General features: G+C 48.7%; 2 protein-coding genes and 1 long non-coding RNA gene across 9 annotated transcripts in view; 1 reads left to right on the top strand and 2 right to left on the bottom strand.

Annotated features, from left to right (window-relative positions):
• LOC147914044 (uncharacterized) overlaps positions 1-2,751 on the bottom strand; it is a 13,919-nt gene extending 11,168 nt beyond the window's left edge. Inside the window, exon 1 of the long non-coding RNA XR_015555746.1 lies at positions 363-2,751. This is a non-coding gene — a long non-coding RNA (uncharacterized LOC147914044). The remainder of the gene's footprint in view (positions 1-362) is intronic.
• CC2D1B (coiled-coil and C2 domain containing 1B) overlaps positions 1-14,167 on the top strand; it is a 14,539-nt gene extending 372 nt beyond the window's left edge. Inside the window, exons 2-25 of one of the 6 annotated variants that reach the window (XM_087445942.1) lie at positions 164-260; positions 1,480-1,562; positions 2,748-2,892; positions 3,923-4,026; positions 4,401-4,559; positions 4,988-5,113; positions 5,307-5,466; positions 5,673-5,854; positions 6,034-6,109; positions 6,220-6,330; positions 6,414-6,544; positions 6,790-6,862; positions 7,062-7,198; positions 7,615-7,732; positions 7,817-7,989; positions 8,401-8,526; positions 9,422-9,480; positions 9,563-9,679; positions 10,062-10,135; positions 10,271-10,329; positions 10,564-10,615; positions 11,072-11,171; positions 11,347-11,437; positions 12,691-14,167. In XM_087445942.1, coding sequence (XP_087302068.1) covers positions 1,497-1,562; positions 2,748-2,892; positions 3,923-4,026; positions 4,401-4,559; positions 4,988-5,113; positions 5,307-5,466; positions 5,673-5,854; positions 6,034-6,109; positions 6,220-6,330; positions 6,414-6,544; positions 6,790-6,862; positions 7,062-7,198; positions 7,615-7,732; positions 7,817-7,989; positions 8,401-8,526; positions 9,422-9,480; positions 9,563-9,679; positions 10,062-10,135; positions 10,271-10,329; positions 10,564-10,615; positions 11,072-11,171; positions 11,347-11,437; positions 12,691-12,819 — 2,568 coding nt within the window. In that variant the 5' untranslated portion in view covers positions 164-260; positions 1,480-1,496 and the 3' untranslated portion in view covers positions 12,820-14,167. Of the gene's footprint in view, positions 1-13; positions 261-1,479; positions 1,563-2,747; positions 2,893-3,922; positions 4,027-4,400; positions 4,560-4,987; positions 5,114-5,306; positions 5,467-5,672; positions 5,855-6,033; positions 6,110-6,219; positions 6,331-6,413; positions 6,545-6,789; positions 6,863-7,061; positions 7,199-7,614; positions 7,733-7,816; positions 7,990-8,400; positions 8,527-9,421; positions 9,481-9,562; positions 9,680-10,061; positions 10,136-10,270; positions 10,330-10,531; positions 10,616-11,071; positions 11,172-11,346; positions 11,438-12,690 lie in introns of those variants that run through there. The other 5 variants (XM_087445941.1, XM_087445940.1, XR_015555745.1 and 2 more) reach the window with 5 other exon arrangements.
• Positions 14,168-20,295: 6,128 nt separating this feature from the next.
• Positions 20,296-25,656, bottom strand: part of ZFYVE9 (zinc finger FYVE-type containing 9) — a 195,671-nt gene continuing 190,310 nt past the window's right edge. For both annotated transcript variants that reach the window (XM_004438556.3, XM_004438555.3), the window contains 3 exons: positions 24,967-25,072; positions 22,059-22,235; positions 20,296-20,575 (listed from right to left, as the gene is read on the bottom strand). In XM_004438556.3, the coding sequence (XP_004438613.2) occupies positions 20,414-20,575; positions 22,059-22,235; positions 24,967-25,072 (445 nt within the window). In that variant the 3' untranslated portion in view covers positions 20,296-20,413. The remainder of the gene's footprint in view (positions 20,576-22,058; positions 22,236-24,966; positions 25,073-25,656) is intronic.

The raw sequence follows: 25,656 nt of genomic DNA on the forward strand, positions 1-25,656 counted from the left end.
AGGGCAGCGCGTCCTGCCGCGGTGGAGTGGGGTTCCCCGGCTTCGCCTCCTGCGCGCTCCGCCACCCGCCTCTCCTGAGACTGGGCCCGGGTCTGGCACGATGCCCCCAGCCCGGTGTCTCCGGACCCGCAGACGTGGCGTGTCTGACCTCGTCTTTTCCCAGAGCCCGCTCACGCCGTGCCTCCGGCTCAGTGGACGGCCTGCCATTCACCCAAGTCTCTGAAATCTGACGCCTGGAGTCACCCTGAGCGCCCCCTCCCGTGCGCCCACATGCAGTAACCTTGGAGCCCCGTTGGTTTTACCCCGTAACCCTGGAATCCATCCGCCTTTCCACCCCCGGAGCCGCCCCCGCGCTCCCTCACCTGCCGCTTTCGCCCTGATCGTTGCAAATGCTCAATCCTGAGAGGGCTTCCAGCCTCTCTTCTCTAGAGGGACGTTTCTGAGTCGCCGACCCGATCCCGTCACGTCCGTTGCCCAAACTTCTTGAGGCTTAAAGGTTTTTCTCTTTTGCCCCCTGCTGACAATTTCAGCTTCGCTTGTACCATTCAATTTCGTGTCTCGCCACTTTCTGCCCCAGTAATCCCAGGTCTTCAGTTTCCTTGTGCGGGTCAAACTTTCTCACCTCAGAACCATTACAAGGTTGTTCCCTGTTTGAAATCCTATTCCCCTTCCTTCCCCAACTTCTTCATGACTCAGCACAGGCATCGCTTTCTCCAGGAAGCTTTTTTTCTCAGTACTGGGTAAGGGGCCGCCCCGGGGCACCCGTGGGCCCTGGAGCAGCCCTTTCTGGTTTCTGTGCATTGATGAGGCGACCTCCACCGTGAAAATGTTCTTTGAGGGCTGAGACCGTGTCAGATTCATTCCTGCCCCCCAGTGCCCAGCACAGGGTCCGACACATAGTAGGTCCTATGCGTGGTTGTGAGATCTCTGAGAGAATCAGAATGCTGAGTCAGGTTTCTCTAGAGTGGAACTGTCCGATAGAACTTTGTTGGTGATGAAAATGTCCAGTATTTGTGCTGGCCGGTGGTAGCCACTAGTTGAGGAACTGGATTTTTAATTCTATTTAATTTTAATATAAATGTAAATAGCCACATATGGGTATCGTATTTGGCAGCACAGCTTTAGATTCTTTCTGAATCCTACCCAGCTTTGTACTCACCCGAGTCTGCCTTCCTAGGCCCCTCCCCACGCAGCCTCTTGGGTTTAATCCAAATTTGTCAATCAGTTCAGTGAGTTTTTATTGTGTGTCCAAACTCCCCACTTAAACCCATTAACAGGTGGTCCCCATCCCTTCCATCTCCCGTTTTGCTTGCTTCAGTGCTATAATTCCAGCCTTAGCATTTCATCCTTTGGTGTTAAGCATTTCCTTCTTTCTGTGAGTTGGGAGTTGACTAACCATGCCTTACCACAGCTAGCACTGTTAGGGATGGGGCTTGTAGGCTGCTCCGGTCTGAATCTCTTCTGCTTCCCACCAAACAGGTACCTAGGCTGCCAAGATGCCAGGGCCAAGACCTCGGAAGGGCCCTCAGGCCAGTGGCCAGGGTGTGGCAGCTGCCAAGCAGGTATGGCTATAGCCTGCTTCCCCTCTGGGCCAATCTGAGGGGGGGGGGTCCCTAGACAGCTTGCGGAAGCTGGGTCTCCTGTGTGGTTTCCCCATTAGTCCAGAGACTTTGAGCAGTGCCTCCTGGAGTCGCCAGAGCCCTTAGAGACCCTCTGACTAGCTCTTGCCACACACACATGGAAAATGAGGCCTGAACCCTCCTGTGTTTCAAGCCAGGCATCTTTCTGTCATGGCCACCATGATATAAGTGATATGGAGGGTGTTCTGATGAGGCCTCAGCGCTCTCATGGGTTCCTCATTTAGGGCCACGACTTTGCTTGCCAGCCCAGGATGCCAGGGCTTGAGGGCTGTGGCCTCTGGGAGAGCTTTGCTGCCTAGGGACAGAGGGCTGTGGCCCAAGTGGGAGACTGAGGGCTCTATCCTCTAATCTTCTCCCTTTATTTCTTCTGGGCCCAAGTCCTGAGACTTCTTAGTCCATTTTTATTGTCTTAAAAGAGGCAGGTAAGGGAGGTGATAGGATAAAGGGCAGAGACTCAAGTCATAAGACCTTATTTTACATTCTAGCTTTGCTGCTCACAAGGCTGTCTCAGTTTCATCTGAACATGGAGTTAAAAATAGGACCTAACTTAGCTTAAGAGTAGTCAAATTCATAGGGACAGAAAGTAGAATGGTGGTGACCATGTGCTAGGGATAGGGGAGAATGGAGAGTTGTTTAATGGGTACCAAGTTTCGATTTTGCAAGATGAAGAGTTCTGTGGATGGATGGTGGTGATGGTTGCACAATGGTGTGAATGTACTTGGTGCCATTGAACTCTACACTTAAAAACGGTTAAGATAATTTTCATGTTATATGTGGTTTACCACAATTAAAAAAAAATAGCACCTACTCTCAGGATTGTGAGAATTAACTAAGATTATCATGCAGAGTGCTAAGTAGAGTGCCTGGCAGCTAGTGCTGTTATTGTTGTGAGTAATAATAATGGCAGTGTAGTCTTACTGGGTTCTTTGTAGAGTCACCAGGGAGATAAGTGTCCCAAGGGGCAATGTTGCAGGACTCAGTTTCCCTTTCCACACGTTGGGCCTCACAGACAGTGAAGGAGCCACTGACCGCAGGAGACTGGCTCTGGGGCTGGCCTCCACCCTCTGCCTCATTGTGTGGGGCCTAAGAAACCTTCTCTGCTCTCAGCTGGGGCTCTTTGTGGACTTCAGCCCTGAGGACATGCTGCTGGGGATGGAGGAGACTGAAGATGATGGGGACCTGGAGGCTGAGCTGCTGGCCCTCACTGGGGAAGCAGAGACCACAGGCAGGAAGCCAGCACCCAAGGGGCAGGGTGAGTTTGTGGCACTGGGCTGGGCTTGGTGCTGGGACCAGATGGGCTCAGGCAGGCGCTGGAGAGGGTCCTCTGCTTACAGCTGGGAGGAGCCAGGCAGACCACCTGGTCCTTCTGATATCCATATGTCTTCTGCAGCACTCCCACCAAGAGGCCGTCTGGCCCTGCTCACACACCTGTGTGATGGGGAGCTCACTCCTTCCCTGGCCTACCCTTTCCCTGTTGTGGACAGTTAGCAGTCTGATTCCAGACTGACTCAGCTCCCTATGCTTCGCCCTAGCCAGGGCCTGCTGTAGACTAGGGGCTCAGCACAAGCTGAAATGGACACATAAAAAGTACACAGAAACTGTGTCGAATGAATAAATAAGTGGAATCTCCCTCCACAGCCTGGAAGGGTCAGAGGGTCTAAATCTTCCTTTCTTCTCACCAGGAACCCTTGGAGAGAACCACCCCTCATCCCTTGTGCCCCTGAGCTGAGGACAATGAGAGGATCCTGGAAGGGGCTCATTGTCCTGGGAGAACCATGGCCCTCCCTTCTCTCTCAGTCCAAACCTGCTTTGGGGTTAGACAAGTGTGGGTTTGAATCTTGGCTCTGTCACTTACTAGGATTGCAGTGTTAGGAAAATTAATATTGGTAGTTCTCAGTTTACTCGTATATAAAATGGAAATAATATTACCTATCCTGCAGAATTATTATGAAGCTGAAATGAATATTAAAAATCGTACGTATGTGAAAGGTGTGGTTAGGGGGAATGGATGAATATGTCTCTGAATAACTACTATAGCAAAAATGCCGAGAAGGGAGTAGCTTGCTGCCTGTTGGAGGGCCAGGAAGGTTTCCCTGCTGAGGGTCTTTTGAGCTGGGTCATAAAGGAAGAGCACGAGTTTTCCAGGTGTGGCTTTGGCTGTGGAAGGGAAGGATTTCTACCTGGGTGGAGAAGTGTACGGGCACAGTGGACTGAAGACCCTCCTTGACACCTTGTGGACCTTTTCTGCGTTGCCCTAATCCTCTGTGACTCTCTTCCCCCAGCCCCCCTGCCTATGGCCCACATCGAGAAGTTGGCAGCGGACTGTATGCGGGATGTGGAGGAGGAAGAGGAGGAGGAAGGGCTGGAGGAGGATGCAGACTTGCTGGTGCGTCTGGCAGGCTGGTGTCCGAGGGCCCTGTGGTCAAGCCTGTGGAGGAGGCCTGGGGTTTGTCCTTCTTTGCTCTGGTGTGGAGTGAGTGCCTTGCCCTTCCTGGACCCGTTTTCCTGACTGTACAGTGTGAGACTGGTTTCCTTTGATGTCTGGTCTGAGCTCTGTACTTGGGGGTTCTCAGATTTGGAGTCTTCGCTGTTTTCAAGGCCATCCTTGATCAGATTAAAGAAGTGTTTTGGTAAAGGGGATTTTCAGGCACAGTGACTGATGTTGGGAAATACTGCTGGGGGCGAGGGTGCTTTATTCTCAGATCCTACCATAGATATGGCCATGAGGCTCCCAACCTTCTGGGACTTGTGTCTCTCCAGACTGAGCTGCAGGAGGTCCTGGGTGCAGATGAGGAGGCTGGGCCCCTGAATGGCGATGAGACAGCCAGCCCAGGTGGCTCTGAGGAGGAGAAGGGACAGGAAAACATTGAACCCCCAGTGCAGACAGCTCTCCTAACAGCTTCTGTCCCAGCGGCTCAGGTAGGTTCTGGAGGGGTCCTGTGTGCCTTTGATCTCTCTACGTGTCCATGTATTAACATGCATGTAGCATGGCTTGCATAGGAAGGCTGCAGTAACCCTTTCCAGGGCCCTCCTCCAGCGGCTGCCCCAAAGAGAGACTGAGCACGAGAAACTCCTTGGTAGCTACCCAGCCTCAAAGGCCTCTGTTCTCCCATACCACCCCCCACAGCTATTTCCTGGCCTCCACAGATTGTCTAGGCCTCTGTGTTTGCCTCTCGTATGGCCTCTGGCCTCTCCAGTGAGTCTTTGCCTCCCACCTGAGGCTCTTAGGCTCTTCCTTCTCCTTGAATCCAAGAGCTCCGTTTTCTGGGGCAGCTTCCTTGCAGGGAGGGAGCAGCAAGGGCCTAGCTGGCCTGGAGTGGCCAGGCCCTGAACTGAAGTATCCACAGGCTGGAGGGCCTCCGGGGCTGCAGGCTTTGCTGGAGGATCGGATCCACAACTACCGGGAGGCTGCGGCCAGTGCCAAGGAGGCAGGTGAAGCAGCCAAAGCCAGGCGCTGTGAGCGCGGCCTAAAGGTGGGTTGGGCCTGGCCAGCGAGCAGGGCTAGGAGGAGTGGGGCTGAGGGCAGCGGGTAAGGCAGCAGGAGGTTGGGCTGGTGGAGGAGAGGCCTCCCCATCAGCTTTGCGGAGGTGAGGGATCCCTGGCCCATATTCGAGCAGGGTCCAGGCTGACATGGCTGGCTGGGTTTCTGGTTCTTCTCTCCCTCAGACTCTGGAGTCCCAGCTGGCTGCTGTGAGGAAAGGCAGGAAGATCAATGAGGATGAGATCCCACCTCCAGTGGCCTTGGGCAAGAGGCCTCTGGTCCCCCAGGAACCAACCATCAGGAGCCCTGAGGCAGACTCCCCAGATCCCCCCACCATGGAGCCAGGTATCTGGAGACACTCAAATCCTGTCCTAGTTCCCAGTGTCAGAGCCCGTGGCCTGCGTCCCCATCCTGTCACTGTCCGTTGCCATCAGTCGCGCCTTCCCCGAGAGGTCCTCAGGCCAGCCGGATCTGTGGGTGCTGGAACCCAAGGCATGCACCTTCTTCTTTGACCCTCATGCCCCCTCTGCGGGCTTTTTGTTTCTCCGTAGACAACCCCTCCCAGCCTGAGACAAGCCTCTTGGGCAGCCCTCACATTTCTGCCACACTTGAATCAGACCCAGACCCACGGGCCCTGTTGTCGGCCCGACAGAGAGAATACAAAGTGGCTGCCCTGGATGCCAAGCGGGCTGGAGACCTAGACCGCGCCCGGGAGCTCATGAGGATAGGGAAGGTACAGCATCCGGCTCAGAGGCCCTGTGTCTAACCCCTCGTTTCACAGATGGGAACAGTGACCTCAAGCTCATGCAGCTAGACTGGGCTTCAGTGACACTGGCCTGAGGGGGAGTTTTTCAGCCTAGGCTCTTGAGGTTCCCTGGCTTATGCCCACACCTGGTTTTCTTTCTACTGCAGAAATTTGGTGCCGTCCTGGACGCCCTGGAGAAGGGACAGCCTGTGGATCTGAGTGCCATGCCCCCGGCACCTGAGGGTCAGTATGGGGATGGTGGGGGGAGCCTACTCAGGCTGGGGTTGGGGAGGAGTTTTAGGGCTGGGGCTGGCCAGGCATTTCCATCTACACCTCTGTTCTGGGTCCCCCAGACCTGAAGCCCCTTCCACAGGCTTCCAAGGCCCCCACAGCACCCTCAGTCATACCCCCAGCAGTGGAACAAGTGCAGCCATTGATGGCCCCTGACACCCCAGCAACCCCAGGTAGGATGGGCTGGTGGGACTGTGGAGTGGCGACCGGGGGAAAGGCACGCAGAGCTGACACCCATCTCCTTCTTCCTTTCAAGCGGCCCCTACTGAGCCACAGACGGTGATGGACGCCCTGCAGCAGAGGCTGAACAAGTACCGTGAGGCAGGCATCCAGGCCCGGGGCACTGGGGATGAGCGCAAGGCCCGGATGCATGAGCGCATTGCTAAGGTGGGCCCGCAGGCTGCGTGGTGGCCCTGCCCTGTGTTGGCCTCTCTCCCTGGCTGGCTGCTCTGTGTGTCTGCTCCTGCAGCCAGCCCTGGTCTTTGAGATTCCATCTGTCTCTCTCTCTGGAGCTCTTGCTGCCTTAAGGGCTCTTTTTGCTTCTGTCTTTCCTTCTTCCTGTCCCTATGTCTCCCTGTGTGGAGCCTGCACACTGCTGCCCACCCTACGTCCCTCCCTTCCTTCGCTTGCAGCAATATCAAGATGCCATTCGAGCACACCGAGCAGGACGGAAAGTTGACTTTGCTGAGTTGCCTGTTCCTCCAGGTGAGTGGGGCTTGGCTGAGGGCTTTAGGAGGAGGTCTCTCAGCAAGATGGAGGAGGGGGAAATGATTTCTCACTATCTGCCTCTACTCTGTGGGAGCCACCCATCCCAGCCATGTCCAAGAAGACATTTCCAGGGCCCGCCGCAGCCTAGTGCTTCCCCGAGGCTCCCTGGCCCCCCACAGCTGTCTCTCTCTTCCAGGATTCCCCCCAATCCCTGGCCTGGAGCCCACGATGGGCACTGAGGAGGATGCAGTGGCAGCTACTTTAGCAGCTGCCCAGAAACTGGCCTTCTCGGAGGATACAGCCCCAGCAGAAGAAGATGAGAATGAGAACGAGGTTTGGCTGAGGGCCCTAGACTCCAGGGGTTGGTGGGGGGAAGCAGCAGATGAGGGGCAAACCCAGACCCTGTTGTTGTCCATACTAACAAAGCCAGCAAGGTAGGTATTCTTTCTTCCATTTTACAGAGAAAAAACTTGGCCAAGGGCACCAGCTAGGAGTTAGCAGAGCTAGATTCAAACCAAGGTCTTTCTCACTCCAGAGCCCAGGTTCAACCCATTACCCCACCGTCTCCTGTTGGGGAGGTTAGCTCAGAGAGCTTTTGAGGCTGCTTCTAGCTCTGAGATTCTCTAGGGCCCATGAGGGGAAGCCGTTCATCTCAGGTCATACAGTGAGTTAGTGCAGCGTTAGGAAGAGAGCGGCCATGGCTGGGGTGGGGAACAGATCTGCTGTGATAGCCTTCTGGGCACCTGCAGGATGAATCCCCAGCCCAGGCCCCAGTGGCCAAGAAGCCAGCACAGCCTCTGGTTCCTTCATCCCGGCCCCTGCCTGAGCCCAAGGCCGCGAGTTCTAAGGAGTCACTGAGTCCCTCTGGTGAGTTGGGGAGAAGAGGAATGGAGGAGCGTAGGCTCTAGGGAGGGGCAGGCATGGCTCTAACCAGGGTCCCTCTCCCTTCAGTGAGGGAGCAGCTGGCATTGCTAGAGGCACGGAAACTGCAGTACCAGCGGGCAGCCCTGCAGGCCAAGCGTGGCCAGGACTTGGAGCAGGCCAAAGCTCATCTGCGGGTGGCCAAAAGCCTTGAGGCTCAGATCGTCCAGGTCCGAGCCGGCCGACCTACGGACCTTTCCAAGGTGAGTCCCATCTGGTTCAGCAGCAGGACTTCTCCGGCAGAGAAGGTGGGTGGCCGGCTTGATGGGCAGGGCTGTGAATGGGGCAGCTGCTTGGAGGAGGTGGGACTTGGATGGGATGTGGTGACAGTAGGGAAAGAGCCTTTTGCTTATGCATCTCTCTACCCCATGACCCCAAGAGAGGCCAGGGGAAGGCCAGGGGGGCTGCCTCTGATCAGAGATGACAAGGCAGGGCAAGGCCAGTGGGAGGCAGAGCGTTGCAGCAGCCTGGGATAGAATGGGAGGCAATGATTGTCACCACTGGAGGTTAGTAGAAGCTGGAGAAACATTTAGTTGGAATTTCTGCATTTGTAAGGCTCAGTACAGGAATAATCTGACTCTTGGGGCCCCTGAGGGGCCTTGTGACCTGGGCAGGTACCTTCACCCTTGACGGATGAGGAAGGTGACTTTATTCTCATTCACCACGAGGACCTCCGACTCTCCCAGAAGGCCGAGGAGGTATATGCTCAGCTACAAAAAATGCTTCTGGAGCAATATGAGGTCAGTAGACTGCTTGTCTGTCCTCCCCTTTCAGTGCCCAGAGCCTCCCTTTGGGGAAAATCATGTGGCTCAGACGAAATAGGCCTGGATTCAGATTCTAGCTCTTCCCCTTACTGGTTATGTGACCTTCGGCAAGGCACTTCCCCTCTCTGAACCACGTTTTCCTCATCTATAAAATAGGATGATTAATGCCCCTCTTTTTTTTTTTTTTTTTTTGGTGAGGAAGATTGGCCCTGAGCTGATACCTATTGCCAATCTTCTTCTTTTTGCTGAGGAAGATTAGCCCTGAGCTAACATCTGTGCCAGTCTTCCTCTGTCTCATATATGGGATGCTGCCACAGCATGGCTTGATGAGCGGTGTGTAGGTCTGAGCCGAGGATTCGAACCTGTGAACCCTGGGCTGCTGAAGTAGAGCATGTGAACTTAACCACTACACCACCAGGCCGGCCTCCATGGCCCTCTTTCAGGGTGATTACAGAGTTCAAACAACAGAGTGGAAGAGAAAGTACTTTGAAGATGGGAGGAAGAAGTGTTAGGGGAGACAGATATATATATATATATATATCAATCAAAATATGTACGTATGTATATATTCGTGTGTGTGTGTATCTGTCTGAACTGCTGCCTGTAATTCTGCCTTCTAAAGTGATGTTTCTATTAGGTTTTGAAGGAAGAATAGGAGTTTGCTAAGTAAATTTTGGGAAATGACTATCCTTAAGAGAGGAAACAGCAAAAACTTAGGCAGAAAAGTGTGACTGGACTTGGGAACAGTGACCTTGGGGTGGGTGTTGGGGAAGCAGAGGGTAAGGCTATAGAAAGTTATAGCTTTCAGAAGTCAGGCCTCGAATGCCAGACAAGTCCTGCTCTGTAGTCACTCTGGGCCCCTTTTTTTCAGAAGTGTCTGCTGTTCTCTAAGCAGTTCATGCACCAAGGCAATGTGGCTGAGACTACCCGGTAAGTGCAAGGGCTGAGGCTTTGGGGGTGGGGAGCAGAAAATGAGCCCTGCCATGTTGATGTGCACCACCATCCCTATCAGGTTTGAAAAGCTTGCTCAGGACCGCAAGAAGCAGCTTGAGATCCTGCAGCTGGCCCAGGCCCAGGGCCTCGACCCTCCCAGCCACCACTTTGAGTTGAAGACGTTCCAGACTGTGAGGTGCTAAAGTCTAAGGGAGACAATGGCTCCATGCAGGGACAGGGCAAGAGGCTGGAGAGTTAGGGCACTTGAGTGAGGCTTCCCAGGCTTGGCCCTGCTGTAGGCATTGGGGCTGAGAGCAGTGGGGGAGTGGGTAGGACATGGTTCCTGTCTGTAAGGAGCTCAGAGCTGTAGGTGGCTAGGGAAGGAGCTTTGGACTAGGGGTCACAGACTGAGGTCTGTGCCCCAGCTCTGCTGCTGCTGGCCCAGACAAGCTTTGCCTCCCTGGGCCCTCTCTCCTCTTGATCACCAGCCACCCAGCTGGCAGGCAGGCACTGGAAGAGGGGATCTTTTGCCACTGCTCTTTCACTTTGGGCTCTTTCTCCTTGCTTCCTCTCTGTAGGATCTTCTCAGAACTCAACAGCACAGAAATGCATCTGATCATTGTCCGGGGAATGAACCTCCCAGCCCCTCCAGGTAGCCCCAGAGCCACCTCTTCTCCAGGAGGCTCTTGCCCAGACACTCTACCCCCAGTCAGTGGCTCTCCTTCCACATCAAGTGCTGGGCTCCTGGCTACTCCCTCTGATCCTGACTCCCGTTTCTCCTTCATAGGGGTGACCCCTGATGACTTGGATGCTTTTGTGCGGTTTGAGTTCCACTACCCTAACTCGGTGAGGTTCAAGTAGAGGTAGGATCCTCTGAACTCCATCTTCCATTCTAGGACCCTGTGCTCAATTTCTCTCCATCCCTGGGAGGTCTGGCTATAGGGAGGGGTTTGAAGACCCTTGGGCCCATTCCCTACAGGGGTCCCTTCCCTCAGTGCTGACTTAGCCCAGAACTCCTGGCCCTGTATACCTCTTTTTTTTTTTAAAGCTGTCCTGACTTCTCCCTTCGTACTGCTTTAGGACCAGGCTCAAAAAAGCAAAACAGCTGTAGTGAAGAACACAAACTCCCCAGGTGAGGGCCACTTTCTCCTCCCTCTCTCTGTGCAACACTTGTGTTTCCAGAGTGCTTTCAGATCTATTATCTTACTTGGTCTACTCAATTTGGGAGATAAAGGCAGGTATTATTACTACTCCTCTAATGAGGTTGGGGAAACTGAGGCTCAGGGAGGTAAAGGGACTTGCCTAGGGCCTCAGAGCAAGGAGGTGGTGGAAATGGGACTTGAATCCAGGAATCCTGACTCCAAATTCCAAGTCCTTCCCACTTTGGTATAATCTGTGTCTAAGAGTACAAGAACTGTCCAAGTGAACTTCCAAGGCCAGGATCTAGATGCTCTACCACCCTCTAGTGGCAGTCCCTCTGAATTGCAGGCATAGAGATCAAGAGGGGAGGCCAGCTCTAGGCCAGTTTCTACTTCCTCAGGAAATCCCTGGGAGCCAAGCCCCTTCTTGTCTTCTCCCCTTCTTGCAGAATTTGATCAACTCTTCAAACTAAACATCAACCGAAACCATCGGGGCTTCAGGAGGGTGATCCAAAGCAAAGGAATCAAGTTTGAAATCTTCCACAAAGGGTGAGGCCCCTGACCATCAGTCACACTGCCAAGGTGGGCTGGGAGGAAGGAATGGCTTCCTTTGCTGCTGCTATTGGTGCCCATGCTGCTACTCACTTTTCCTGCACTGGGCTCAGCCAGGTCATTCCTGCCTTCCCTGCCCAGTTCAATCCTCTGCTAACTCTTGGTTCCTCAGATCCTTCTTCAGAAGCGACAAGCTGGTTGGCACAGCTCACCTGAAGCTGGAGCGGCTGGAGAATGAGTGTGAGATCAGAGAGATTGTGGAGGTAGGGCCCAGAGACTGTGGAGGTAGGGTGGGCAAACCAGAGGACTTGGCAAGAGAAGAGCCAACATTCATTGAACGTCAGTCCATATTGTAGGTTTTTTGTGCCCATTAATTTAAAAATATCCACAAGTGTGCTATAAGAGTAGGTGCTATTCCCATTTCACAAATGAAGACATTCAGAGGGTCTGAGAAAATTTCATAGTGTTCTCCAGACAGTAGCTATACTCTTTCCACAACACTCTGGGCCACTCAGGTTCCCAGGGATGGTGGATTAGAGGGGTCTGATCATTGCCGTCAACTTGGCACATACAGATTCCCAGGTTTTGGGGGGCAGAGTTATGATCGGGGCAATTGTCTGGCAGTATGACGAAGCAGAACAGCTCTGGACATAAAGTTGATAAAGAATTTCTGGATCAGGGACCCACCAGAATGCAGCTTTGTTTGGGAATTGGCTCCAGATAGCTCCTTAAAGCTTCCGTGAACTCACCAAGTTTCACAGGCAGGGACTCTAAGAGCTGGCCTGACAGATGAGGAAACTAAGATCCAGAGAGGATGAGGTGTTACATGAGCTGATACAGTGTGTCCCAGGCAGAGCTCGGCCCAGAGCTTTGCTGACGCCTTCGTAGGCTGGGGCTTTTCGCACTACAGTGTGCCTCCCTCCCCTCCCCTACTTGTCTGGGGGAGTTGTTCTTAAGTGGGGCCTGCTCTCTGTTGGTCCTCTTGAGGGTGGTCAGACTTCTCGAGCCTGTAGCACTGCTTTGCACTCCAGCTGCCCCCTCTGGTACCCAGAAGGAGGGAAGCAGCATGGTGGGTGGAAAGGAACCCTTGCTGGGGTTCTAGTCCTGGCCTTGCCATTCAGTGGCTATATAAGTTTACTAACCACTTCTTTCTGGGCCATTGTGAAGTGAGGGTTTGGGCTTAGTGGTTTTCAGGCTGCACCTTGAAGCTGGAGCATTTTTTTCCAGGAGTTGCCTTGGAAAATTGAGTGAGCAGAGCTCTAGGTTTCTCATCTCCACTTTAAAGCATTGATGCTTGTTTGGATTTACAGCTTACTTTGTTTATGAGACTTATCTAAACCCACCACCACCACCACCATCAAACAGCAGGAGGGCAGGGTTGTTATGAAATGTGACTTCTGTGTTAATACTGCAGGACGCTTTAGCTCCTCTCATTCCTTACCTGTGACAGAGGGAGCTGCCTGCTCCCAGCCCCTGACCCCCTCAGTTACCATCTCCCTCTCTGTGGTCTTCACAGGTCCTGGATGGAAGGAAGCCCACTGGGGGCAAGCTGGAGGTGAAGGTGAGGCTGCGGGAGCCTCTGAGTGGCCAGGACATGCAGATAGTCACTGAGAACTGGCTGGTCCTGGAGCCCAGGGGCCTGTGAGGTGGGCGGCTCTTTGGGCGTTCAGAACCTCTGCCTCCTGCTCTCTGCCCAGGCCCCACAGGGACTCTTCCAGTACTCAACTCACATCTGGGATGAAAGCCTAAGAATTTCTCATCTATGAGGATGATCAAGGGGCAAAACTATTGGGTAGGGCTTGGGTTTGTGCTGAGTTTCTCATGATCCTCAATAGACCTGAGGAGGGCAGTTAACCTTCCCAGGTCTTGAGGAAATCCTTTCTAAACTGTATTTGGATAGTCACTGCAGTTTAGACTTAGTTCCTATACTTTGTGCCCTTGTGGAGCAGATGGTCAATATGGGGGGACAAGTAGGCCAGCGACTGTGTGCAGGAGTGTATTTTTCCCAGCTTTGCTGGCTATAGAAGCCTTTGTATATAAGGGACATGCTGCTACACGAGCACCAAAGATGTGTTAAGTACGTGCATTACTGACCCCAGTCCTGGTCTTTCCTCTTGCTGGCCCCTCCACTGATGCAGGCTGGATTCCAGGAGTCCCCCTCCCCCTCCCTCTGGGCAAAGGCAAGGATAGCCTCATTGCTCTGTGCCATGGAGTCTTGTGGGCCTTTAACCCTGTGTAGCAACTGTGTGCAGCTTACCCAGCCCCCAGTTGCAACATTTCTGGATGTGCCTTTAACTAACTGTAAGGGATGGGAGAACTCAAGGGTGATTGAGAAGCTCCCTACTTAAGGTGGGGGCAGCGTTCCGTGACTCCAGTTGGTCAGTGGCAGCCTATCCCACACACCTCAGTTGACCCCGGCCCTGCCTGCGCCTGTGCCTTGGTTCCTGGCTGCTGCTGCACTAGCCTCCCTGCTTCCCAGAGCTCTCAGTGGAGGAGGGGAGTTATGTTCAGGACTGTGTGGTGGGAAGTAAGGGCAAGTTGTATCTTGGATTCAGTCCATGCACCTAAGACTAAGAGACTGTTAACTGAAGGAAAAAAAATTATATATATATATGTAATAATTTAATTTTATGTAGCTCTTTTTATTTAAGAAGCTAGGTCTAATTCTTTACAAGGGTTTTATACTCTACATACAGAGTAACCATCAATCCTAAACAAAAGCCCTGCTCCTTGTCACTTTTTAAAAGCCAGAGTAGCAGTAACATTTAATTGACAGAAATTGTTGCTTTGGCTTCGTCTTTTGAGAGGGCAGGGGAAGTACTGCCTCTTCTGGTGATCACCTAGGGAAATCCCTTAGTTCTTTCCCAAGAAATTCTCCTTGGCTTTGTTATTCTGAATGGATGGAGACAACGGAGGGATGTGTAGTTACAATAGATTTAATATTCAAACACTGCAATATTCTACATTTCTTAGAAATAAACTTTAACATCCCATCTTTTTTTTCTCCTTTTTTGAAGGATTAAGTTCAATAAAGCATTCCTCAAGATCATTTTTTTAAAGCCTCCAAGTGAAGCAGATACATTCAGCTTACTTATCTCCATAGTATTGCATAAGCACAGCTCAGGGTTGAGCTTTTGTGTGTGTCGTTTTCTGGGATAGGGCTGGACCATGCTTCCCTGCCCTTAAGAGAGCTTTTAGTGGGTTACAGCAGGAATGACAGACAAATGACTTTTTTCCAAGAGCTTTCTGCTGTTTTTTTTTTTTTTCCTGTGAGGAAGAGCAGCCCTGAGCTAACATCCATGCCAGTCCTCCTCTTTTTGCTGAGGAAGACTGGCCCTGAACTAACATCCATGCCGATCTTCCTCCACTTTATGTGGGAAGCAGCCATAGCATGGCCTGACAAGCGGTGTATCGGTTCACACCCAGGATCCGAACCTGGACTGCCAGCAGCGGAGTGTGCGCACTTAACCACTACGCCACCGGGCCGGCCCCCTCTGGCTGGTCTCATCTATCAGAGTGAACTACCAAAATTTCCACTGATGGGAAACTTAACACTTAATTGCAGGCCTACTTATGTGTGAAACAGTAATCTAGAATGAAAAGGAGGGTTCTTAGCCCCCATGAGGTGGCCTAGAGCAAAGAGGGGTGGCCAGGAGGGTTCCTGACCCAACCTAGTCTTCCCCTCAGGGTTTGCACCCAACCCAGTGCCTACTAAGAGCACTAGAAGGATAGCTGTGGTTATCCTTGAAGGTTCCAACCACCCCTAGGAATTCCTAAACTCAGGCCTGTGCTGCAAATGCCCTATTCCAGTTTGATAGGAAGTTTTCTATGGCTCAGAGATTTGTTTGCTTCATTCCTCTTTGTGTTTTGGAAAACAACATCCAGGCAGAGGGAAGCAAGACAAAGCCGCCCACTGGAGTTGGAGATTGAGGCTCTCAAAAGGCCTCTGTTGTAGCCAAGGCATGCAGGGGGTCACTGGTAGTGGGAGGAGCCTGCCCAGCCTCATCTGGCCCTAAGATTTGTCCAGATGCTGCAGCCAAATATCGGAGATTAGGGATGTGTGGGCAGCTGCGAACCAGCCATGATCCAAATCATTTTTAATTTTTAAATTCTCTCTTCTAAAATCTAGTGCAAGGCACACTTTCTTCTGAATTAGTGGGCGTAATAAAATATGGAAGAAACATCTTAGAGTCAGCAAGTCTTGTTCACAGTGAAAGGGTAAACTATTTTGTGACTTTTAACATTATTTATTTTCCTTTCTTAGAGCACCATTCTGAAACTTGCATTGTTGCTTCCAAATTTTAAGAGCTTGTTTTCCAAATATTTGTGGGCAGCTCCTAAAAGATCTTGCCCCTTAAGGGGCAAGATCTTTTAGGATGAAACTGTGGGCTGAGACTGGTGGAGCCAGGGAGCTTGCACCAGTCCAGCTCCACCACAGGTAGATTCTTCCCTCTCTGGGCCTCCGCTTCCCAAGCTCTAAAATGGGCGTTATAATTCCTGTTCTACTCCTTAGCCTTTCCGGCTACATATACTATTCCTAAAAATCCTGTTACCGTTCTTATTAAAATTACTATCTTAGCTTTATTGTTAAAATAGAAACTACTATCACAAACTTATTTTAGAAACACAATGTTCAGCAGATTGATCGTTGTCTGAAATGCATTAAATGCATAAATTATTCCCCAGATGACTAGTTATGATAGAAGTAAATTCAGTTGTAAATTTTGGGCCCACCAGCATTCAGGAATGACTGTGAATGAGGAAAGACACTAGATGGGAATTTAACACAGGGTAAAGCCCCATATTTCTATAGCCCTAGAGTCCAGTAGGTGCTCAGAAAGTGCTGATAAAAATAAATGGAGAAACTATATCACCTAGCATTTAGTAAGAATTCAAGAATTTTTAAAAATTTAATAAGTTACCAGAATGGCAATTCTATTCCTCTTTATACAGATCTCTACATCTCAGTCTTTAAGTTTACATTCTAAAAAAAATTTTTTTTTTTAAAGATTTTATTTATTCAGTTTTTTCCCCCCAAAGCCCCAGTAGATAGTTGTATGTCATAGGTTCACATCCTTCTAGTTGCTGTACGTGGGACTCGGCCTCGCGTTGGATGGAGAAGTGGTGCCTCGGGGCGCTCCCGTGATCGGAACCCGGGCCGCCAGCATCAGAGCGCGCGCACTTAACCGCTAAGCCACGGAGCCGGCCCTAAAAAATTTTGACTTATTTAGAAATGTGATGTTTCAGCCCTCCACTTTATGTAATTCTTGCAATATACCATGTATAAAAACAAAGTTAAACAAGAAAAAAAAAGTAAACTAGCCTTGGCTATTTTATGCCCAATTCCACAAGATGACTTTATAGTAAAAACATAAAGGACATTTTATGCAACTGAGAATGGATGTGATTCTGCAGGGCCAGAGTTTGTCCTTAGTGGGAGAATTAAAAAGCCTGCACTGATCCAGAAGAAACAGATACAATTGCAAGATGTATTTAGCTGAGTGAGAAGAAAGACAAGATAAACATAGGAAAACAGAACCAACTCCAAACTTCTGAGGTATATTTACACTAAGCTGGATGTTACACCCAAAATACGTGTTCCTGTCAGGTTTGAGGGGGTGGCAGTCCCAGGGCTCAGTCCTTAGAAGCTGGGGTTCTGTGGGCATCTACCCTTTTTTCCCTCAGAAGCCCCAAGCACCTCTGAGTCTATGGGAAGGTCATAATCACAGTTCTCTGTAGCCACCATCAGCAAAGCCTATAGAGAGGCAGATGCAGAATGTGGATCCCTGCACCATGGAAGAGGGCTATACGAAGCTAGACACACAGGCTTTTGGGCCTCTGGAAAATAGCTGCTGCCCCAAACATTGTTCCATAGCCTGTAAATGTCAGGTGCTAAGCCCAGCTCTAGCCACTGGGGAGCAGCCTCTCACTGTCCCAGAGGCCTGCATTAGCTTCCAGGGGATTCTTGGAGCTGTGGTTTTACTGCAGAGGGACAGACTCCTCCTCGGCCTGGGCTTTCAGAAGATGCCACTGACAAGGGAGTCAGTTGCCCTAAATGCAGTGTTTTTCAAACTGTGGGCTATGAAGTGCATTTGGTCTGTGACCAAAATAAATTTTTAAGGAAAGAGAAGAGAAAATGATCAGAGTGCATCACGTACATCACAGGTACACCAAATCTTATTGGTTTCTAATGTTACGCTCACTAAAAGAAACCAGGGCTCCTTGGAGAAACGGCTGATTCCAAGGCTGGGGCAGGGTAAGCACAAGATAAACCTAGAGGACCTTGTTAGGCCAAGACAGGAAACAACATGTGTTGGAGAGGTTGTGGAGAGAAGGGAACTCTCATACACTGCTGGTGGGAGTGCAAACTGGTGCAGCCACTATGGAAAACAGTATGGAGATTCCTCAAAAAATCAATGATAGAACTACCATATGATCCAGCTATTCCACTGTTGGGTATTTATCCAAAGAACTTGAAAACACCAATTTGCAAAGGTACATGCACCCCTGTGTTCATTGCAGCCTTATTCACGATAGCCAAGACTTGGAAGCAACCTAAGTGCCCATCAAGGGACGAATGGATAAAGAGGATGTGGTATATATACACAATGGAATACTACTCAGCCATAAGAAACGACGAAATCCAGCCATTTGTGACAACATGGATGGACATTGAGGGTATAATGCAAAGTGAAATAAGTCAGAGGGAGAAGGTCAAATCCCGTATGTTTTCCTTCATTAAGTAGTAGATAATAACAACAATAAACAAACACATAGGGACAGAGATTGGATTGGTGGTTACCAGAGGGGAAGGGGGGAGGGAGGAGGGTGAAAGGGATAATTCGGTACATGTGTGTGGTGATGGGTTGTAATTAGTATTTTGGTGGTGAACATGATGTAGTCCATGCAGAAATAGAAGTACAATGATGTACACCTGAAATTTTTACAATGTTATAAACCAATGTTACTGCAATAAACAAAAAATTAAAAAAAAAAAAAAAATAGAGGACCTTGTTAGGCCAGAAAAGAAAATGTTAAAAAAAAAATGATAAGAGCATGTCACAAGGACGTGGGAGTTAGCTTGAAGGGGCTTCCTCTTGCCAAATCTGAGACCATTGGCGCACCAAAATAATGAATTAGAACCATTCAAAAAGTAATCCACAAGTCCATAATGAAAATTAATTAACTTAGAATGTTGGAATTGAAAACCCATTTTGTAGCCATCATAGAAAAGATCAATCCAGACAAGAAACATCAGTGAATGCTAAATCTAAGGGGAAATTTTGATGAGCAAGATACCTGCATGATCTGAACATGTCTCTACACATGTTAGTTATTCTTTCCAAAGGGAAAAATATACAGTGAAGAAACTGGACAACACCTTGAGCAGGTGATCAGAATTTGCCATCATTAATGAAGGGTGCAGATGAGTATCAAGTGACCCCAGATATGATGCCCTAAAAAGGACACAGCATCACTTAGGGAGGATTCTGGCCAAGAATTCATAAACGGATTCTAATTATGAGGAAACACCAAATTCAAAATGAGGCATTTTCTATTTTAAAAATGGGGTGAGGGCCGGCCCCATGGCTTAGTGGTTAAGTGCACGCGCTCCGCTGCTGGCGGCTCGGGTTCAGATCCCGGGCGCGCACCGACGCACTGCTTCTCCAGCCATGCTGAGGCCGCGTCCCACGTACAGCAACTAGAAGGATGTGCATCTATGACATACAACTATCTACTGGGGCTTTGGGGGAAAAAAATAAAATAAAAAATTTAAAATTAAAAAAAAATGGGGTGAGGAGGGCCTGAAACAGTGGTGTAGTGGTTAAGTGCATATGCTCCACTTCGGTGGCCTGGGGTTTGCAGGTTCGGATCCTGGGCACGGACCTACACACCACTCATCAAGCCATGCTATGGCGGTGTCCCACATATGAAAAATAGAGGAATACTGGCACAGATGTTAGCTCAGGGACAATCTTTCTCAAGCAAAAAGAGGGAGATTGGCAATGGATGTTAGCTCAGGGCCAATCTTCCTCACCAAAAATAAATAAATAATAAAATGGGGTGAGGGAACGTATATTCACCAAAAATATTGAGGACATAAAAGATAAAAGTGAGTCAGGACAGCTACTTGCCATGTCTGATCCTAGGCTAGAAGCTTTACCGGAGGGGGAAAAAATGCTACAATGGACAACATTGGACAGATCATAGGTTACAGTATCATATCAATGCTAAATGGACTGAAGTTGAGAACTGTCCTGCAGTTAGGTAAGAGACTGGCTTTATTTTTAGGAAAGAAGCATTAAAGTATTTGGGGGTAAAGGGCTATACTGTATGCAACTTACTTTCAAATGCCTCAATTTTTTATGGAGAGAGAAACACTGATAAAGCAAATGAGGCAAAATGTTAATACATGAACAATAGGTGAATCTAGGTAAAGTGTACATAGGTTTTTTGGTACTTGCAACTTTCCTGGAAGTTTAAATTATTTCTCAATAAAATGTTTTTAAAAAAAATACCTCTAGTACATATTGTAACTAAAAATGCCTTGGGTGTATTCTGTCAGCTTTCGCAGAAAGGCCCAATTCAATATCCACCATTCATTGGGGCAGACCTCGAGCAATCCTGAACTTGGCTCTGCTATCCAAGTGACTTCATTTACACTGAGTTGCCCTTCCTTGAATAGAAGAGAGACAGTCCACGGGGTTTTTGATTCGCTTCAATGACCAAACAAAAATTTACGTGTGACTTCTGCCTGAAGTCACTGTGATGTGATTGGGACAAAATCAGTGTGGAATTCTTTTTATATCAATTCTGTACAAAGAGTGCAAGACTGATGCTTCATTTTTTATTTCCCCTCTGCCCTCCTACCCACCGTTGGTCATGGTTGTACCCATTTGAGCATTTCTGAGCACAAGACCATAAGTCTTAAAACAGAGGAGCAGAATTCTTGTCTAAATAGTAACAGAAGGGGATTAGCTGCAAGGATAGCATAACTGCTGTGCAGTAACAGAGGCTGCCCAGATCTTCTTGGTGGACGACGCATAGAAGACTTAGAATTACGGAACATCTGTCCCCCCAACCACCCTTCCCACCCATGTCTCCCAAACCCCCACTCCCACCACCCCCCATTAATAGTGTTAACAAAAGCTTAATCTTCCAGTTCTAAAGTGCAAATGATTTGGGTATGACTGCTGTTGCAACAGGTCTGAACAGAAAAAAAATGAAGTTCTCTCTGTCTATGCGATGTTTTCCAGAATATAAAAGATGAGTTCCATGACGATGGGGCCCTCACTGAGCTGGCAGGCCCCTCCATGGATCACCGGCACCAAAGCGCTGTCCAGATCGTTCATGTACTGCGAGGGAAGGGGCTGGCCATTGCTCCCTGCTTGATAGCCAACCTACACCACAGAGAAAAGGGGTGACAGGTTACTGGACAGAGAAGCTCTCTCCAGGGGGCTGAGGGCCAAGGAGGCTGAGCAGGAAAGGAGATGTCCTTCTTGGCCATGGGCTAGACACGTAGCAGTGAACAGAAATTTCTCCTTTTCTTCCCTTAATTGTCATTTATCATCCTGTCATTTATTCATCCTGACCCTGCCACTTGGTAGCTGTGAGAGCTTGGGCAAGACCTTAGTTTCCCAGGAAACTAAGCAGGGGGAAAAAGGGATGGGGGGGTTGGGGTGTAGGGAGGTATGGAATGTCAGAAATAATACTGAAAACTTTGGTTGTGAAAATTAAATTGAGAAACATCCTAGGTACAACTCCCTAACACAGCAGGAACTGAACATCTATTCTTCCATCCATCCCGTTCATCCACACACGATTTTATGAGCACCTACAAACTCAAGGATTCAAAGATGAATGTAACAGGGCCCCTGCCCTCAAAAGGCTCATGCATTTAGCATAAAAAAATGCTTTAATTGTTTCATATGAGTTAATTCTCTCCAGCCAGATAATCAGTACCGTTCGAGAAAGGACCACGATACCTCATTTGTATTACCCTGATATGCTTAGTACAGCATTGGGCAAGACCTTAAGTAGAAAATAAATACTTGATGATTGATGACTAGTCAGGAAATGGAGCCAGATACTTTTAAATATAACATTTCACTTTTTCCTGATAATGACACAACTCTGCATCAAAGCAGGAACACTGAGATATGTTACAGGGATCCAAAATCCAAAAGAAATGGAGAGAGATTAGAGTGCTGAACCACAGAAGAGAGACAATGGGACACGGAATTGGGAGGGGGGAGGGAGGGGCGTGTGCTAAGACTGGATTGTTACTACAAACAGCATACAAAAAAGTTAAGTAAGAAAAGGAGGGAAGCCCAGCCATAGGAGACCCGAGCCGATAGGAAAATTAATGGGGAAATAGCTCAAGTCCAACCACTAACTAGCATGGAAATGTTGACAGAAAAACCTTAAGGAGTGGGAGCTGCAGTGGCCAGTCAGCAGAAGCCTGCTGTAGTTGGATTAAGAAAACAACAGGATACAGGACAGCATAGGACCTGCTCTCTGAGGGAGGCAGAATGATTCCTGAAGGGTGGGACTGGGGAGTCTCAAAGAGTAGCACTAATGCCGTTCATACAGGGGTAGCAGGTCCCTCACACATACTTCCCTTCCTTAGCCCACACTACAAAGAAAACCCAGTCCTTGGAAGACATTCAGGTGAGGAGGCCAGTGTTCACATGGTTCAGAGCAAGTCTGACCAAGCAGCACATGCAGGTATATTACTAATAGAGGGAAGGTCAGATGACTACATCTGGTCAGGCCAGACGGGCCAGAGAATTAAGGTGTCTGGGTTGATGCAGGAACACTCATGTCAGAAAATATAGACACTGCCCAAGGCCAGCGTCAAAGGCTACCTAAGACTCTTCTTACCTGATCTGAGTCAAGTGTCACACGTAGTCCCAGTTTAGTCATTCCATCTTCCTTCAGAAGCTTCAGGTGGGGACAGAGAGCAAGGCAAAAAGCCTTGGCAACGTGCTCGGTCAATCGGCTATGATCTGCAGGATCACTCAGGCAGTTGTGCTGGTCATCACTTTCTAGGAAAAACACCTGTTCCCCAAACAAAAGAGACTTAACTTTGTGCCCAGGAGATGTGGGAAGAAACAAGTGCGTCAGCTCAGCACCCTGAGCCCCTGAGACGTGCAGGATGACCTACCTATCTCCCTGGTCTCGGCCATGGTCATAATGGTATGTTTTACTCAGAAGCCAAAAAGGCTTACATTTTGCATTGTGCACTTCTAAAAGGTAATCCTTACATGTGAACAATTTTCTTAGAAAATGGTCTTAGAATCTAAGAGAATGGCCCTTATAGATTATGTGACCCAACCCCTTCATATTACAGATTACTCGGAGAAGGGAAGTGACTCGCTCAAGTGCTAGAAGTACTTAGAGCCAGAGGCAGGGCCAACCCCAGAATCCAAGTCTTCTGGCCCTCACCACAGACAGAGCTTTGCCACCTCATGGCTCTGCCGCTGCTGAGGCCAGAGCTGTGTCAGTGTCCTCACACCAAGCGGAGCACTGCACTGTCACAGACAGAAACACAGCAAACTTGGAACTGAGAGACCCAAGTCCTAGTCACATAGAGGAGGGTCAGGAGCAAGTCCCTTGGCTTCTTAATGCCCAACTTGCCTTTGTAAAATGGAAAGCCTCTGTCCTCTCTGGTTATTGAAAAGAGCAAATGATATAAAAGGATAATATAAAAGATACAAATATGCAAATACACAATGCTTACGTATACCTTACTGCTCAATGAGGGGTTTACACTAAGAATACTACAAAGGGGGCAGCTCTGAAGCCCTGTGCCCGATGCACTAGTGAGGATGGTAACACAAAAGGATGGAAAGAGCTTTGGGGTGTGAGTCAGGAGACCCCTGGCCTCTGCTCTGCCAGTAACTAGTAACAGAAGAGTCACAAAGTCACAAGGCCTCTCTGAGCCTGTTTTCTCATTATGCAAATGAGACAGGTTGCCTCTCTACTTTGGGCTACTCGGGAGCAAAAAAGGAGAGAACGGAGGTCAAACTACTTTGTAAGCAATAAAGTTTTACATGTTCCAGACTCTGCATTACTCAAAATATGTCAAAGGGATAATCATTACAAAGCAAGCAGCTAAAACCACCGAGCTGCGTATGAAAACACCAAGCCTGGTATGAAGAATAAGTTATTTGGAACAACAGCTTGAGAACTGGGGAACCAGGTTCTGGTCTCTTGCTATGAGGAACCAGCTATGTGAACTTAGGTAAGGCAGTTAACCTCTTGTGCCCTCGGTTACCTTGTGTGTAAAATAGAAAAGCTAGAAGTCACAGAACTTTTTTTAAAATTAAGACTTTTAAAGCTGAAGGGAATCCTAGAGATCTTATAATTTAATGCTTTATTTTATAGATGAGTATAAATGAGGTTCAAAAGAAATTGAGAGATTTAGGACCTACCTGTTTATTTTCAGAGAATAAACTTTGTTGTTTTTTTTTTTTTTTGAGGAAGATTGGCCCTGAGCTAACATCTGTTGCCAATCTTCCTCCTTTTTTCCTTTTTTCTCCCCAAAGTCCCAGTAGATAGTTGTATGTCATAGTTGTACATCCTTCTAGTTGCTCTATGTGGGACACTGCCATAGCATGGCTTAATGGGCAGTGAGGAAGTCTGAGCCTGGGATCCGAACTGGTGAACCCTGGGCCGCCAAAGCGGAGGGCGCAGACTTAACCGCTACACCACTGAGCCAGCCCCTGAACTTTCTGATTTGTATGATATGTACACACATACAGGGTCCCTGCCCTGCTCCTCTCATTCCCAGGTTAGCCTCTAATATAGCTTTCAAGTTAAGGAACAATATAGTGGAATAGAGCTTAGGAGCTGGCCAGATCTGGGTTTGAATCAAGACTTTGCCATTACAGGGCCGGCCCTGTGGCTTAGCAGTTAAGTGCGCACGCTCTGCTGCTGGCGGCCCGGGTTCGGATCCCGGGCACGCACCGACGCACCGCTTCTCCGGCCATGCTGAGGCCACGTCCCACATACAGCAACTAGAAGGATGTGCACCTATGACATACAACTATCTACTGGGGCTTTGGGGGAAAAATAAATAAATAAAATTATAAAAAAAAAAAAAGACTTTGCCATTACTTACTTGTCTTGTAATCTTGGACAAGTTACTTAGTCTCTGAGTTTTAGTTTTCTTATTGGTGAAATAAGTCTGTCGTCTGTTTATCTATCTATTTATCTAATCTATCATTTATTTATTTAATTTTTTGCTGAGGAATATTCACCCTGAACTAACATCTGTTGCCAATCTTCCTCTTTTTGTGTGTGAGCCACCACCACAGCATGGCTACTAACACAAGAGTGATGTAGGTCTACGCTCAGAGACTGAACTGGGGCCACCAAAGCGGTTCGCCAAACTTAACCACTAGGCCACCGGGGCTGACCCTAAGTCTATTTTTCAAAGACTGTGTTATCTAAGATAGTTTTAACTGTGAGTGCAGCATAACCAGCCCAGCTTTCTGAAGAATACAGCAGAGATGTATGTACCATTCAGAGATGCACCCTTCTTGAATTCCAATACAAACAAACCTCTAACAGCTACTTCATAGGAAGGAGGAGACATCAGATTGCTGCAAGCTGCAATTGGTGGCATTTCTTCCTGGTGAGCTAAGATAGACCAGAAGGAACTGGTGTATAGAGGGTAAATGGATTTTTTTTTCCTTATCCTCCAGAATCAGCCCAGAATGTGTCTCTGGGCCTAGCAAAAGTTGTGCTCAAAGGGGGTTAAGGATGCCAAGTTTCATTTCCTTACCTCTGTCCATCTGATGACTTTTCCATTTGCTTTATACTCTGATCCATGGAATATCTTCACACTTGTTATAGATTCCATGGACTTCCCATCTATAGGACTTATGACACTAAAATAGAGGCAAAGGAAAGAGATAGAAGTAGCTCTTGAAATCAGAAGAACCACTTCTCTTATCAAGTCTTGCCACTAATTACACTAGGTGCCTTGCTGAACACATCTGTGTAACACATCACAGCAACAAGAAGCCATTGCACAAAAATGTACATGAAAAGAACTCTCATGGGAAGGGCGTATGCACTAAAATAATTCAAAGAACACACATAAAAAAAGAAGTCACGATTCCAGGAGCTGGTTCTTTTAATGTAAAGAAACTGTTGACTCAAACTTGCTCTCTTCTTCCAGCCTGCCTTCCTTCAGTAAATGCATGGCCACCCACCCAGAGCTCTCACCTCTGTTTTGTCACAGCACTCTGCTCCTGACTGTAGTAACACTCACCATGTTATACTCTTCCTATGTTTACGTATCTGCCTTACGAATAAACTCCTGAAGAGGAGGGAATATAAGATACTCACCTCTGTGTGCTATATTCTAAGTTCTGACACTGCTTGGAACACAGAGCTTAATATTTATTAAAAGAATTATTTGTCCAAGTATGTTAATTATGACAGTGCTGGTGTGAACTGATGAACAAGT

The sequence above is a fragment of the Ceratotherium simum genome, chromosome 22, assembly GCF_057802395.1.
Source record: "Ceratotherium simum simum isolate JZ-2026a chromosome 22, ASM5780239v1, whole genome shotgun sequence".
Classification (NCBI taxonomy): Eukaryota; Metazoa; Chordata; class Mammalia; order Perissodactyla; family Rhinocerotidae; genus Ceratotherium; species Ceratotherium simum.